Source organism: Myxine glutinosa, chromosome 3 (genome assembly GCF_964187855.1).
Source record: "Myxine glutinosa chromosome 3, kmMyxGlut1.1, whole genome shotgun sequence".
NCBI lineage: Eukaryota > Metazoa > Chordata > Myxini > Myxiniformes > Myxinidae > Myxine > Myxine glutinosa.
The window spans coordinates 57,934,211-57,950,585 of NC_136263.1; the positions used below are offsets into that span (position 1 = coordinate 57,934,211).

The 16,375-nt window shown below is 45.2% G+C and overlaps 1 protein-coding gene across 3 annotated transcripts in view; it reads right to left on the minus strand.

Annotated features, from left to right (window-relative positions):
* ASCC3 (activating signal cointegrator 1 complex subunit 3) overlaps positions 1-16,375 on the minus strand; it is a 221,351-nt gene that overhangs the window by 113,489 nt on the left and 91,487 nt on the right. For all 3 annotated transcript variants that reach the window (XM_078774076.1, XM_068110739.2, XM_068110738.2), the window contains 9 exons: positions 10,148-10,234; positions 9,349-9,522; positions 8,129-8,354; positions 7,799-7,953; positions 7,569-7,667; positions 6,937-7,105; positions 5,805-6,025; positions 4,154-4,239; positions 3,827-3,993 (listed from right to left, as the gene is read on the minus strand). In XM_078774076.1, the coding sequence (XP_078630202.1) occupies positions 3,827-3,993; positions 4,154-4,239; positions 5,805-6,025; positions 6,937-7,105; positions 7,569-7,667; positions 7,799-7,953; positions 8,129-8,354; positions 9,349-9,522; positions 10,148-10,234 (1,384 nt within the window). The remainder of the gene's footprint in view (positions 1-3,826; positions 3,994-4,153; positions 4,240-5,804; positions 6,026-6,936; positions 7,106-7,568; positions 7,668-7,798; positions 7,954-8,128; positions 8,355-9,348; positions 9,523-10,147; positions 10,235-16,375) is intronic.

Sequence of the window (16,375 nt, forward strand, 5' to 3'; positions counted from 1 at the left end):
TCTTTCCAACTTCATCATCCCACCACCATGTTTCCGAGTGCCTCGGTGGTCCTTTTGTCCATCCACATACCTCACCAACGGCTCCCAACAGACTATCTTTCCTTGACATCCAACCACGTTCAAGCTCAACCACATCATCCTCTATCCGACTCAGCCTCTCTTTTAATGCCTCACTTACTGTCACCTCTTTCAACCTCCACACCTTCATTCTCAGTTGGTACTTCACCCGCCGAGCTCTCCTCGCACCTTTCACCCTTATGTCGCAGACAACCAAGTGGTGCTGTGAAACAGCCTCCTCCCCCGGGATCACCTTTGTGTCCCGGAGGTGCCCCCTATCTCGCCTACGCACCATCAGGTAGTCAACAGTTGTCGTCGACCCACCTGACGTGTATGTAACAAGCTTATTATACCCTTTCTGGAACTGAGTATTACAAATCAACAAATCAGCTCCATCAGCAAACTCCAAAATCCTTTCACCTTCTCCATTTCTCACACCATATCCGTAACCCCCATGAACTCCCTCAAAACCGTCCATACTCCTCCCCACATGTCCATTTAGGTCTCCTCCTACCACAACAACTTCCTCATCTTTCACGTTTTCCATCAGCTTCTCTATCGCACACCAGAACTTGTCCTTCTCTTCATCGCTCCGACCAACCTGCGGAGCATATCCCGAGATGACGTTCACCAAGAGCTTTCCAATCATCATTTTCACCATCATCAACGTATCACTCACTCTCGTCGCACTCACCACACTGTCTACAAACTCCTCAGAAAACAGGACACCAACAACATTCACGCCCTCCGGGCACCCTTGCCACACAAACTTGTATTTCTGTCCCTGCCTACCCTTCACCATTCTCACAGCACTTCCCTTCCATCTCGTCTCTTGCACACAACATATGTCCACTCTTCTTCTGACCAATACTTCCACCACTTCTCCTGATCTCCCTGTCATTGTCCCTACATTCCATGCCCCAAACCTCAGAAACCGATCTCCACTTCGGGCTGTACCCTGCCCATATGTAGTTGTAATTGTCATGGTTCTCTTTTTGAGGCAATGTTTTTATGGCCGGATGCCCTTCCTGACGCCAACCCTCTTAGTCGTCTCTTAAGACACGCAGAGATACGGTGTACCTATTCTAATCCAGGGTAGACACTGGGAAACGTTTAAAACATGGAAATTCTGGGGGGCTAGGGGGGGCATCACGGCTGCGGGGGCCCCGTCAGCACCACGCCACGGCGGCCCGGTCAGCACCACACCACATCGGCCCGGTCAACGCCACACCACGTCGGCCCGGTCAGCACCACACCACGGCGGCCCGGTATATATATATATATATATATATATATATATATATATATATATATATATATATATATATATATATATATATATATATATATATATATATATATATATATATATATATATATATATATATATATATATATATATATATATATATATATATATATATATATATATATATATATATATATATATATATATATATATATATATATCTATCTACATATATCTACATATATATATCTACATATATCTACATATATCTACATATATATATATATATATATATATATATATATATATATATATATATACATATATACGTACATGTATATATACATATATATATCCATATATATACACATATATATATACACACATATATATATATACACACATGTATACACATATATATATACACACATGTATACACATACATGTATACACATATATATATACACATACATGTATACACATATATATATATATATATACACACATATATATATATATACACACATATATATATATATATATATATATATATATATATATATATATATATATATATATATATATATATATATATATATATATATACACACATATATATATATATATATATATATATACATACATACACACACACACACACACACACACACACACACACACACACACACACACACACACACACACACACACACACACACACACACACACACTTGGCATTTAATATGGAATATTTTTTTTGTGGGGGTGAACTTACTTTTCAAGATGACTTCGAACCAAAAGTTCATTGGAATTATGTTGAAATTATTCTAGATTTTGTTAATGTGACCTTTAAAAGAAACAAAAACCACATTTGACATTTCGAAGCAAATAAATTGATCCTTGAAAGTGATGTAAACTGATATCAAACTCAATTCATGGACAGTACTGTGTTAAACTTCTGTACGTTTTCCAGAAGTATCTCTTTATTTTGCACATTAGCCAAAAACATTTTCGACAAAAACAAAAGCTAAATTATGAGTGGGATTACGGACAGTAAAATTACAGTTCAGTACTTCGTGTAACCCCCAGGAGCATTCAGGAGAGCACGTACACGCCGAGGCATGCTGTTCACGAGATTTGCCAAGGTTTGGACAGGAATCGCTTGCCATGCAGTGACAATCGTCTGCTGTAATTCACGCACAGAGGCAGGCTGCTGGTCCAAGTTGTCGATTTGACGCGTTAATTCTGCCCACAAGTTCTCCATCGGATTCATATCCGGGGACATGGCAGGCTACTCCATATGCTCTGCACCATGGTCAGCAAGAAAGTGTTGGATCATGCGAGCACGATGAGGCCGTGCATTGTCATCTTGTAAGACAAAGTTTCCTCGAAAGGCTGCATGAGCAAATGGAAGCAATGTTTCTTCCAGAAAGGCCCTGTACTTGAACTGGTTCAGGTTTCCATTCAGAACAACCAGGTCAGTTTTGCCCCCTGCATGAAAAGCAGCCCAAACCACCTCCAGCTTGGACTCTTGGCACTATACAATCTTCGTTGTGGGCTTCATGCACTTGTCTGCGCACTCGGACGTGGCCATCTTGACTATAGACCAGAAATCTAGACTCGTCACTGAAGCTCACGTGATTCCAGTGTCCTGGCTGCCATTGACGGTGCTCTCTGGCCCACTGCAATCGGCGCTGGCTGTGTTGTCTGGTCAGGTGTGGCTTTCTCAGGGGACGCCTGGCACGATAGCCTGCTTGAACCAGTCGTTGGTTGACTAGCCTTGTGGATACAGGCACATTTGTCAGTTGCTGCCACTCAGCCCTAAGCCGATTAGCTGACTTGGTATGGCCAAGGCTATTGCAGACTAACCGGTGCAGCTGGCGATCATCTCTCCTTGTGGTTCTGCGTGGACGTCCTGGCCTCGGTATTGGAGTAGGGACACCCCTCTGAGCATTTCGTTTCAGGATCTTTGACACCTGACCTTGAGTGATGCCATACTGCCGAGCAATAGTACGCTGTTTCATGCCAGAATTTTGTAAAGCCACCACTCCATGACAAACAGCAGTCAAGTTGACGGACCATCTCCAGAGGAAGCGGCAATAACTTTTGTAGACGTGCAGCAGTTGTTTTCCACTAATACAGAACGCAACAACCCTTATATACCCGATTGTGAAGCCAATCGTCAAATGTTCCTGTCCTTACATTTTGTCATGCCACCTGTGATATAATCCTGTTATTGACTTCTTGCTGCGAAAGACAATCAGTGACATTGTTCTTTAAACAAAGTCATCACCAAAGGGTAAAATAAACTCACCAGATTGACTGAGTTCAGAAAGTAAACGCAAGTCAAGAAAAAAAAAAATTCCATATTAAATGCCAAGTCTGTATATATATATATATATATATATATATATGTCGAAATTTACTTCTGTGATAAGAACAAAATAAACTTAACAACTCGTAGCACCGATATCCAGGCTTGGAACTAGTTTTAGGTTTAGGATCATCAGAGCATCTCACCCAGCAGGTGTATTTCGTCAATGATGATGAGGGAAACCTTTTGCACATAGCTGCGGTTCTGCCAGCTTCTGCTCACACCATCCCACTTTTCTGGTGTTGTCACAATGAGGTCGGCCTTCGCTATGGTTCGCATATCTGGGCTGACGTCTCCAGTCAGCTCCACAACCCTGCAGTACAAACGCATCACGCCGTCACCACGTACTACATGCTTCCACGCTAGAACATTCATGCACCACATCCTCACAAGCAGATATCACACCACAATCTCAACACCTTATTGATGAATCCAAAGTCTGAAGCTAATTCAATGAAAAGTAAAAGATTTACCTCTTGCCCAAGTTTTTCTCAATGCGAACCTTCCAGTCGTCAACACGCTCTCTTACCAAGGCCTTCAAAGGAGCTATGTACACCGCCTATTGGACAAGAGGATCATTTTGCTTACTTACGTGATCATCAGATAGGATAATATGATTTTCCCCCTTAAAATAATCTCCCCATTTTATATTACGAAAAGGAGCAGCATCAGTCTGTGTGTCTGTGTGCGAAGATTTATTCGAAAGGGTTCCTGCTGTCATAGAATAATAACAAGAATGACTGCATCGTGGTCACAACATGAGACAAAATCTGGTAATGGGCCAATTGGGAAATGCAAATTTCATGCGCTATTAAAAAAATTAACTCGACACCTCTCATCCATGTCACCCTCCCCACGGTTATATCAGAACTAGCTGATTTGTCATGCGGTCATGGCTTGCTTAATTAACCCCGATATGGGACCTTTCAAAAAATTACGTTAAACTATTTATTTTTACTAATTTTCATGACATAACGCTTGATTATGCAACGTAACACTTGATTACCATGCATTCTGACGTACCATGTGATCTGACAGGCTTGATTATACCATACTATTATTCGACATACGATTAGATTTTTTGGGGTCCCGCATCGCAACTTACACTCGACCTAAACAATGGCAATGGAAATCTGATGCAACAAACCCGGGCAGTGTATAATCAGCAGAGATCTGCAGACCTAATGTGTGAGGCCCACCAGAAAACCAAGATGGTGGCCATATCATTTCGTCTTGGTGCTATGGTAGGTGGAGTTAAGCGACAGATGTGGGTGTGGTCCACGAGCTGTCCGACCAACGAGTGCACATTTTAAAAATTGACCCCCACCAAGAACCCCAACAACAACAACAGCAGTATCCCAAAGCTCTTGTAGACCTGCGACATGGCACTCGCACTTATTTTAATTGGAAAACTAACAATCGATTTACTTGGAACAAAAATATGAAAGTTGTAAAATGTGTCATTTTGATTATAAAAATGCCTTTTAGCAGGACTTGAAGCTAATTGTAGCAGTTTTAATGGCACCATTTTTATTGTTCTACAACAACAGGAACCCATTGGAATAAAGCATGACGGGCACGGATGGAGCACACAACACTATATATAGTAATATCGTCACCCCTCATTAATCCGGACTACTTTGTTTCCAGCACCCAATGTCGGATTAGCGAGATTGTCGGATAAATTATTTTGAGGATCAGAGAGATAAAATGAATGGCGAAAATCTGTTCCATGGATGTTTTGGTCGGACAGCGAGATTTCCGGATTAAATGGGTTTGGATTAACGAGGGTTGTCTGTACTTCTTGAAGCAATATAAATATATATAAAAATACACAGTAGGAGCACACAAACAACAATAACAACAACTATTTTTCCCACAACTACACAAAGATTGGTATTCCCATCAACAAAGCGACAGGTCTTGTATGCTAGTACCTAAGAAATAGTTGGCCCCCAATGAGAAAGTGAATGCAAATCTAATGATGAACTTTATTTTTCATGTTTATCCACCATCCTCCAAGTAAACATTTTCACTATACCTTGATATTTCCTCCTTGAAAAACACAAAAAATAAAAAACACGAGTATCTTATTAATAATCAACATCGACATGGCTCGGGGACCTTGGCATCAGGTTGTTCGTTGAAGAGGCGAAAGATGGCAATTTCAGCAGCAACTGTTTTTCCCGATCCTGTGGGAGCGCCCAGAAGCACGTTGCAGTCCGTGTAGTAGAGTGTGTGGAAGATCTGTGTCTGAATTGGGTTGAAGTGAGTGAAGCGATAAATACCCTCGTACAATGGATTCTTCAAGACTGTCACAGGCAAAGGCTGCAGGTACAGGAGCTCTGTGGAAGAGGTTAAATGGCATGAATGAGACTTGAGAAACAACAGGTAGCAGGAATAGGCATGAGAGGAAAATTCTACTGCATTAGGGGGAGAAAGAACTCCGCTATGAGTGAGTGTGGATTCTGCTTCTTGATAGCAAGAAAATATTCAATGTACAAAATATGCAGCCAGGAATCAATGCAGCCTAGTCAGCCCTATCAGCTGTTCAGCAAAAAACTGTCAACAAAACATGCAAATTAATAAACAGAATCAAATTTATTTTCAAATAATCCAAAAATGGGGAAACCATGTGCCAACCAGAGCCCTTTATACACAGAGTATGGCCAACTCGGTAATAGGCGCCATGTTGGAGCCCTACGTAAAGTGCACGCGTGCGTGTGTTCAAGTGTGCATGCATAGAGTTACATATGCAACTTTCTGCTTTTAGAGACGGGTTTATTTTTATGTTCCCAAGTTTCATTCATTGTTTAGTCACTTTAGAGCTTTAACATGGCGCATGTTGTCACGTGATCGCTAAAATCTGAAACCGAGTAGGCCAAACTCTGTGTATAAAGGGCTCTGGTACCAACACCACTCCCCCTTTCCCCTCCCACCCCCCCCCCACCCCCCTCTAAAATTCAACTTCATTATTTGAATGAGGTTAAAGGGCAGAAATCCACTAACAGGGAGAAGTCAAGTACTGGGAAATAACCAACAATTCAGGTAGATGTCAATGCATCTGAATAACGACCTGTGCAAACAAGACGGAAGAAACATTATTTATCGAATGAATATATCCAACCAGGATTAAAATTTGAATTTGGTCTACTTGTTGCATCACCACTAGAGCAAAGCCAAGCTGCTAAAGAATAGGTGAAGAGGTCGCTTTCGTGGTGCATGAGGTACAAGAGTCGAGGAAGTGCAGGCTCACCTGTGTGAGGAGGGTGCCTCTCAGGTAAGATGAGGTGCTGGAAGTTTATTGGACAAATGGCCTCTGCCCCGAGCCATCGGTCAGAGCAAGCGTGGATGTAGTATTGAGAAGGAAGAGGCTCAAAAATGGGAATCGTAAATACTAATTGCTGGGGTTCTTTGGTCAGAACCTGTAGAACAAGAGAAGTATGCCTCAAATAAGAATGCTCTAATATAAAATGAAAGGTGTGATGATGGATGGGGTTTGGGAATGGGTAAGAGAAGAAACCACAGATTAAATAACCTGTTTATTGACGAATTTAAATAAAAGAAACTGAAAAAGCAACGAAACATTATTTCCACAGGGAAGAGAATGGTTGGCCACTGTAAACTAAAGATTCAATGGGCAAAGGTAATGGGAAAAAGAAGCAAATAATAGGCAATAATAAAACGAGAAGTTGTTTTCTCTGGGTTTCCAACTTCTTGAGAAGACGTTACACTCTCTTATGTTCAATATGTCCAATTTAGAAACAATCAAGTTTAAGGAAATCTCTGAATGCTTTCACTGTTGTGCATTTCATCAGGCAGTTCCAGCAAAACGAGATGCCCAGCTTGCAGCCGAATTTCCATTAGTGTTAACCATTCTCCCTGTACCTGCTTCTTCAGGAGCAAAATGCTCTCATAGTGGTACATATGGTCACTTGCTGGATCCTCGACCCAAATCCACCAAGGCTCACCGACAGAGCCGTGCAGCTAGGAGACAAAAGGGTAGAAATGGAATGGGAACAGGATTAGCAGCAGGTTTAAGTTTGGCACAAGGGCAGTGGGTTTGGGGAAGAGGTGATGTGGAACCCCAGATAAAACAAGGAGCGTGCATTGGTCACCCGATCTGTCCAGCAGAAATCAGGAGTGATGGAGACCCTGACACGGAGCACAGTGCGTGTGATGGGCTGCACAACGGCCTCGAGTATGATGGTGGGAAAATACAAGGAAGCTTGACGCACCTTCTCACCCATAGATACGTGTCGGATGAGGTGTCCTGTGATTAGAGGGATGTGGGAAACATGACATGAGTTATGAGGAAGGATTGGACACATGCAAGACAGGGATAAGAATGAAAGATGAAGCAGGATGGATAAACAGAAGAAAATAAACAATAAGATAAGGAAAGGAGCACAACTACATCGAGAACAACAGAGCGAACGTTTCATCACCTATCTCATCCTTTGACATGTCTCGAAGACGATCCACAGTGAGTTTGTGCTCCTCAAGTCGGTTCAGGACGTTTGGAGGCAGCTCAGAAAATTGGCGCAACGGGTGTGAAAAAGGCCAAAGACGCTTCTCGAGACACTTGCTGAGGGTGAGGAGTTTCTCAGTAAGGGTTGGATGGTGTTGCCGCAGGGCCATTTCAAAAAGCGCTCGTACAATGCGCGCAGAATTCTGAAATGCATTAAGGAAATAATTACTTGCCTGTGATTGTAATTCCTTTAACATTGAGGAAGAAAAGAAAAGGTAGAAGCTGGAGAGGGCCAGGAATCGAGGGGAGGCGAAGGGCGCTAGGAGTTGATTCCAAAGTCCGATTTACACTATACCTACAGGGCCAATGGTTGTGTTAAGGCTGGCCATGATTGTACTTTTACACCCACTTGGATGCAATCATGACCAGGCTGCAATACAGTTTGACACACGTGAACAGGCACCCAGGATCAAGAGGGATTTGACTGAGTAAAGCGGCATTTGGATAAGTTTCAGGTGCAGTCCCTGCTGTGGCTAATCGAGGGCGTGCAGTGTCGGTTATGTTCTTGCAGGCATAACGATGCTGTGTAAGTAAAGCTATCGCAGGAATTTAAATCGCAAGGCATAAATAAATCATCAGTTGGGATGCACAGAGAAGTTTAAATATTTAAACCAGAATATAAAAGTTCAATGACCACAATCAACGCAGTGATCCAATGGGCAAATCCGATGCAATAAATAATGATTTTTCACGACCTGTTTGATTACACTTTGGGAGAAAGACCAGCAAAATAGACGTTGGCTTTTCGAGCTTGGCTGATTGTGCTGAGGACTTCTGGGGCCCAACATTGTGGTAACATCCTCTGGTGTTGAGCAGAAAGGTGAGGGAATAATCTTATATAATTTACATTTGTGTAAATTAACTTATAATGAATGAAGCTGTTGTCCTGTTGTCTTGCATCCACATGGTATTCTCCTTGGCTCGGCCTACCCATCTCCAATGACCTTCAGGTAATGGGGTTAACATGCCCAAAAAGGGAAACAGCTACAAGGTAGGTTTCCCTTGATAACGAGGGTATTACATCGTGATAAACAGAAAACGTCGAGAGAAAAGCTAGTTGTTTGAGGGGTTTGTAAAAAAGACACCATGCAGAGTGCCAACATAAATCAAAACAAGTGTTCCTGAAAAGGTACTAACCTGAGCGATGTAAGAGAGGTCTGATATGAGCGAGAACGAATCTACGCTTCCACGAGATATGTAGGTCTGAAGGAGAACGTTTACTTTGCCGTAGTTATTCTCTACACCACCGGGTGTAGGCAATCGACATTCACACTGCAGATCATCCAACTCTGGCAACTCCTCCTCTCGGACCTGAGCAAAATGAAATGCGCTTCAATGTCTTGCACATGTTCAGACAAGGCATTAGCATGTTCCATTGCACACTTGTTTGTTTTTTTCCTCCCACAAAGTGCTTCCATGTGTGCAGTTTTATCAACAATTTTATGCAACAAATAAAAAATGCTACATACATGAACATAAGCATGCTGAGGCATCACAAACACTCACTGAATATTTTCCATCCATATCACAAATAAATTAGTGCCTATAGTAAGTAGCAAAGAACCAGTTCACAAAGATGGGTTAATTCCCCCAGAATTATAGATGGGTTAATCTCCTGTGAAATACGGACAGGAATAATTCCCCAGGAAGTACAAACGGGAGAAATTCCCCCAGAATTATGGACAGGGCTAATTCCCCCAGAATTACAGACAGGGCTAATTCCCCCAGAATTATGGACGGGAAAATTCCCCCCAGAATTACAGACAGGGTTCCTTTCCCAGGAATTATGGATGGGAAGATTCTCCACAGAATTACAGATGGGCAAATTCCCCAATAATTACAGATGGGGAAATGTCCCCAAAATTACGGACGGTAAAATTCCGCTAGAATTACGGATGGGGAAATTATGATGAAACTCAGCAGCATGGATCCCTACCTTTATTTGGTCAAACTCCTCGGCTTTGGAGACCATCGTCAGGATTTCTGAGATGTTCATGTGAGGGAAGAAAAGCTCATTGAAGATCTGTGGGTTACAAGATGGCGAGTTGGACTTGGATGCTCAGTTAAAATGTATCCATTATAACTAAACCAATTTCTGTGACAGGCACTATCAACAGCAAAAATAAATAAATATCTTATGGTGACAACCTGCGACAAAATCCGGTAACGGGCCAATTGGAAAAAGTGCGTTTGGTTTTTGTTTTTTTTTGTATACAAGATCGAAGCTCATGAAAGAGCTAACATTAATCACACAAAAAGTCAAACCGACACATAAAACACAAAAAATAAGGGGAGCGGTAGACAAGATGGGGAGAGGGGGAAGGACACAAACACAACATTTGAGAAAAGGGACATCGGGAGAAATGAGGGAGGGGGAGGGCTTGGGGGGAGGTGGGAGAGGTATAAAACATATGAACACTGCAAGGACTTCCAGGAAAGAAGTTGGAATTTCAAAAAAAAAAGTGTATCTGGGGTGAATTAGCAGGGGTAGAAAAGATCAAGGTTTTGGATGGGGGAAGATAAGAGATGGTGGTGAACAGCTGTTTTAAAGACCTGGAGGGAGGAGTGGGATTGAAGGGAGTGGGGGAGTTTGTTCCAGAGGTGGGAGAAAAGGGGAATGAAAGAGTGAAGGTGAGCAGAGAGCCTAGATTTTGGCAGTTTAACCATAAGAGGGTTGCAGGCAGATCTTGTGCGACCTGAATGCATATTGGGGGGACAGAGCACAGAGAGAGCTGGGGGAGCAAGGCTGGAGAGGAGTCGGTAGAAGACAGAAAGACCACTAACCTGCCTGCGGTGAGTGAGTGAAAGGCCCTCGGAGTTAACTTCATCGCAGGAGATTCCAATGATTCTGAAAGCTTTGGTTTCAACAGCGTGAAGCCGAGCTAGGTGTGAGGCAGGAGCACCAGCCCAGAGGGGGGAACAGTATTCCATTGAGCTGCGGATGAAAGCCTTGTATGTGGTGAGGAGCTGAGGTGTGCTAAGGAAGGACTTCGCACGACGGAGGATGCCCAGTGTTTAAAGCATTCTTAAAAGATGAACAGCGTGATTGAGATACACACATTTAATGCTCTATTAAAATATTAACTCGATACCCCCTTATCCATGGTTACCGGATAAGGTACCCCTTATCCATGGTTACCGGATGGATCGACATCCAAGAGGATGGCCTAAGAGGATGGCCCGGATGGATGGACCATCATCTCTCTCACCCCCTCACTCATCCATCCCCCCCCCCCCCCCCCCCGTCGTGAAGTGTGAGATAACAGCCGCGCATCGCGCACCGAAGTCGAGCGACCTTCACAGTCTGGGTCAGGGGGAACGCAATCAGGCAGCGGCTGGGCGAGGCGTCTCGCAGTCTCGAAATGTGTGGAGGCGAGCCAGGAGACCTGTCCTAGAAGCAACAAGCCCAGAGTCAAGGGCGATCCGGCGCCCACGTGGCTTGCTCAAGAGACGAGGGAGTCGGGCGCAACGCTCAATGTCACCGTGTCATGGGGTCACCGTGCACCCCCAAATGCCCCGTGCCTTATCGATTAACGGCATAAGTCCGCGATGTTGGCTAGTCGCCCTCGAAGGCCGCCACGTTATGACACGCACTTTCGGGCAGGGGCGGTCAGATTGAGTATTTCTGCTATCTGTAGAGGTACCCAGGTAGACGAACTCTGATGACGCAAGCGCGGGAAACAGTTAAATGGTGCTGTTAAGCAAACGTGTGATTTAGTCGATGACGTCATCAATTGGTTCGGGCGCGCGCGGGCGGGTTTGACGGCAAGTTCCAGCTGAGCGGTATCCCCAGACGGAGTAAAGTAGCACTCCGAAATCTAAAGTCTCGCGTCCATTGGGCAGCAGCATTCGAGCGGGCTCGAGATCGGTGTACGGAATACGAACCCGGCCGACGAGCGAAAAGTATTATCTAGGCCGCACCGCGTACGAGGGAAACCGAAAGTTGAGCTCGGCCCGTTGAACCAGTGCGGCTTCGCCGAGTCGAGAGGGCGAGCATGCTTGGCAGCGATAGACTGCACGACCTGAAGTAGCGTCTCGTTTGTTTAGCTGTCGGGTCAAAGGATCGAATACCTGTCACGCCCTGAAGTAGCGTCTCGTTTGTTAGCTTTCGGGTCAAAGGATCGAATACATATCACGCCCTGAAGTAGCGTCTCATTTGTTTAGCTTTCGGGTCAAAGGATCGAATACATATCACGCCCTGAAGTAGCGTCTCGTTTGTTTAGCTTTCGGGCCGTGTTTTGTCCGGAGTTTTAGACATAGATAGTCATATAGAATACACATGGTATACGATCATCTATCATAAGCATAAGCCCGAGTGTCGTGAAAGGCTATGAAGGTCCCGCTCGACATCCTTAGAAACTCATCCGTGCTGCGACGAGTCCTCGCATGGTGCCAAGCGAGCCTCCATTGAGGTGATTCCGGGCGAAACTCATCCGTGCTGCGACGAGTCCTCGCATGGCGCCAAGCGAGCCTCCATTGAGGCGATTCCGGGCAGCGGAGTTCGCCGGCCTCGTTGCGTAGCCACATGTAGGTGGGATTCCGACGAGCCGTGATCAGAATCGCCGGCCTCGCAGAGTGGTGCCCGCGAAGGGTGCAGCGCGCGATTTGCGCGTAGGAGGTGGTTCCACCAAGTAGCGAGTGGTCAGGGTGAGCCGGCCGTGTGAGGCACGGCGTGATCCCGACGAGCAGTGCGCGATCCGCGCGGAGGAGGCGATTCCACCGAGCAGCGAGTGGTCGGAGTGTGCCGGCCCGCGCGGAGGAGGCGATTCCACCGAGCAGCGAGTGGTCAGGGTGAGCCGGCCGTGTGAGGCACGGCGTGATCCCGACGAGCAGTGCGCGATCCGCGCGGAGGAGGCGATTCCACCGAGCAGCGAGTGGTCGGAGTGTCCGGCCCGTGCGGAGGAGGCGATTCCACCGAGTAGCGAGTGGTCGGAGTGTGCCGGCCATGTGGAGGCATGGCCGACATGGGAGTCGTGATCACTCGAGTGGGAATCTCATCTCGGGCCGAGGCACGCAAATCTAGGATGATTCTCTCGGACGGAGCCGTTAGCGTTTCGAGCAGCCGAGGCTAGACTCGTACCTTCGGCGCCAAGCGGGTCCGTCGTTCCGACGGGGTCAGGGTGAGCCGGCCCAGGACATTTCCCAGTGGCCTCCTTCTGCAGGCGCCTTGCCGGAGTCCGTCATGCCTGCTCCGGCGTTCGGGCCTCAGGAGAGCAGTTTGCGTTGTGACGACGCGGTCCCGCAAAAGGCTTGCGAGGTCCCCATCGCATCCGGTCCTTTTGAGGCAGACCGGCGGCGAGAGTAGTGTGATAGACCTTCGACTGTAACACGGACAGCTTTATCGCAGCGGTGGGCTCTGTTTCGTGAGCAGCAAAGTAATTCTCCAGCGTTTGGGAGCCAGTGAGTGAACTCCGATGCTGATCCCTCAGCTTGAGGGTCGGCTCCGAGAATCGGTACCACGATCATCTTGTGGTCAGCCATTCCGGCGATCTAAATGATATTAAATGTCGTGAAAATCAAGCTCAGACACGACTTGACCTCTGTGTAGGTTTAATATCATTTAGATCTGTAGTACATCCTGTAAGAATACATGCATGCAACAGGCATTAAAATCAGAGTATTTCATGAGCAGCAATGGTTGATTCAATATAACAATGGTCCAACAGAGAGGACAGTCAGCGCAGCATTTAGGGGCGTACATACCATTCAAACTACAGGACTATGTCACAGTGAGTTCCGCTGGAGTGTCCGCGCGCCCCGGTTGTCCCGGGTCTTATAGACGCCCCTTCCGTAGCGAGCACCCCCTGGGTTCACCTTGGTATAATTTCACTACATGTCTTATAGACACCGCCCAGTGGTTTAAGTGAGCGTCACACCTGGGTTCAACTTACATTTTCACCACAGTGGCCATATAATTTGTGTTGGTGCTATGGTGGGTAGAGTGAAGCAATAGAGGTGGGTGTAGTCCGGTAGCTTTCCGACCAATGGTTGCACATTTCAAAAATCGACCCCCAACAAGAACCACAACAACAACAACAACAACAACAACAACAACAACAACAACAACAACAACAGCAATGCAAAGCTCTTGTAGACTTGCGACATGTTGCAGGTAAAAACATTTAATGGCGGATTCAACTTTATCCAAGCAAACATGAAGTCAGTCTAATCAAACAAACCTGAACTTGCAGCTTTTCAAAATAAGCTAAAAGAAAAAGTGTGTTATTGACAATAGGTAATTTAAAAAGTCATTTTAACGCTCATATTTTGTTGTTAAATACAAGGTCATGGCTCATGGAAGAGCTAGAACAGTGGAAAGTGGGGAAATACTATAGCAGTGTTCAAAAGGACATCAGAGGGGCACCTGAATCGGTGTACTGGCAAGGAGAAGAATAGAGTAATGGGAGGGGCAAGGAGAAGAATAGAGTAATGGGAGGGGCAAGCCACAGGGAGTAAACAAGCTGGTCTTGAGTGCAAGTAAGGGGCTGAAAGAATAGGAAGGAAAATCAGGGGATGAATGAGTAATGGAAGAATTAAACAGAACGGTGGGTGGCAGGAAACACGGTAACCTGCAAAAGAAGGGGTGGACTCAGAGAGGGCACAAAGGACCACGAGGGAAGGATGAATAGTTGATGACCTGAGATTAAGGTTGAGGATAAACAGTGAATGATACTCCATTGAGGTGTGCTGGCTGCACCTCTACCTGTGGGGCTTCACAAGTTCCCCCGGCAGCAAAAGTTATCCCAATAGCTTCCTAGTTTCAGATCAAATGTAACCATTGTAAATGTAAATACTGTTGCACGAGCAACTCCATTTATATTTCGATAGTGTAGAAGGGCTGTGTGTCAACCTGCTTACTACATCTGAAATAAATCTAGGTAGTTGTAAAATTGAGTGTTATTTGGGAAAGGTTTAATTTCTTCTTCTTCTTCTTCTTCCTCTTCACAAGTTGGCCCAGGCTGAATTGAGATGACATTGATCCATTGCGAGAGGTTAAAAAAAAATAAAAAAATGGACACTGCTAGGACTTCCAGGAAAGAAGTCGGTATTTCAGAAAGTGAATCTGAGGTGAATTAACAGGGGTATAAAAGATCAAGGTCTTGGATGGGGGAAGATAAGAGATGGTGGTGAACAGCTGTTTTAAAGACCTCGAGGGATTAGTGGGATTGAAGAGAGTGAGGGAGTTTGTTCCAGAGGCAGGAGAAAAGAGGAATGAAAGAGTGAAGGTGAGCAGAGAGTCTTGATTTTGGCAGTTTAACCAGAAGAGGGTTGCAGGCAGATCTTGTGCGACCTGTACGAGTACTTGGGGAACAGAGCACAGATAGAGCTGGGGGAGCTAGGCCAGAGAGGAGTCGGTAGAAGACAGAAAGACCACCAACCTGCCTGCGGTGAGTGAGTGAAAGGCCCTCACAATCGGCTTCATCACGGGAGATTCCAATGATTCTGAAAGCTTTGGTTTCAACAGCGTGAAGCCGAGCGAGGTGTGAGGCAGGAGCACCGGCCCAGAGGGGGGAACAGTATTCCATTGAGCTGCGGATGAAAGCCTTGTATGTGGTGAGGAGCTCAGGTGTGCCAAGGAAGGACTTCGCACGACGGAGGATGCCCAGTCGGCGACTGGCTTTGGAGGCCAGCTTGGAAATGTGGTTTTCCCAGTAAATATCATGGCAGATAGTGAGACCCAAAAGCTTGAGTGACAGAACTTCTTGGAGAGGATTGTTGAGAACGTAGATGGGAGGGTTGTCCAGACGGTCTTTTCTGAGAGACATAGTGAGAGTGCGAGATTTGTCAGGATTGAAAGACATGTTAAATTGTTTGGTTTTGGTTTTGTTTGATTCTATAAAAATGCTGGAATGAAAGATTTAGTACTCTATAGACTTTATGTATATATTAAATCTATAAAACACCTTTTAATGAGAAAAACAGGGAAATGGGGGAAAAAACATTTCGAGCAAGCAAAAGTCTGGTAAGGGCAAGTTGATCTTCCTCGTATTTGCCGGGTTGGGCAAAGAGAACAAGCGTTACGCCTAGGTCCCCCGTCGGGAAAGTGATGCGAGGTGACAAAGTGGAACACGCAGAAAACATGCTATGATATGATATTTCGCTCACAAGGGTCAGACAAACATGGAGGCGGCCATCTTGGATTTTGACGTGGCGACCCAATTTT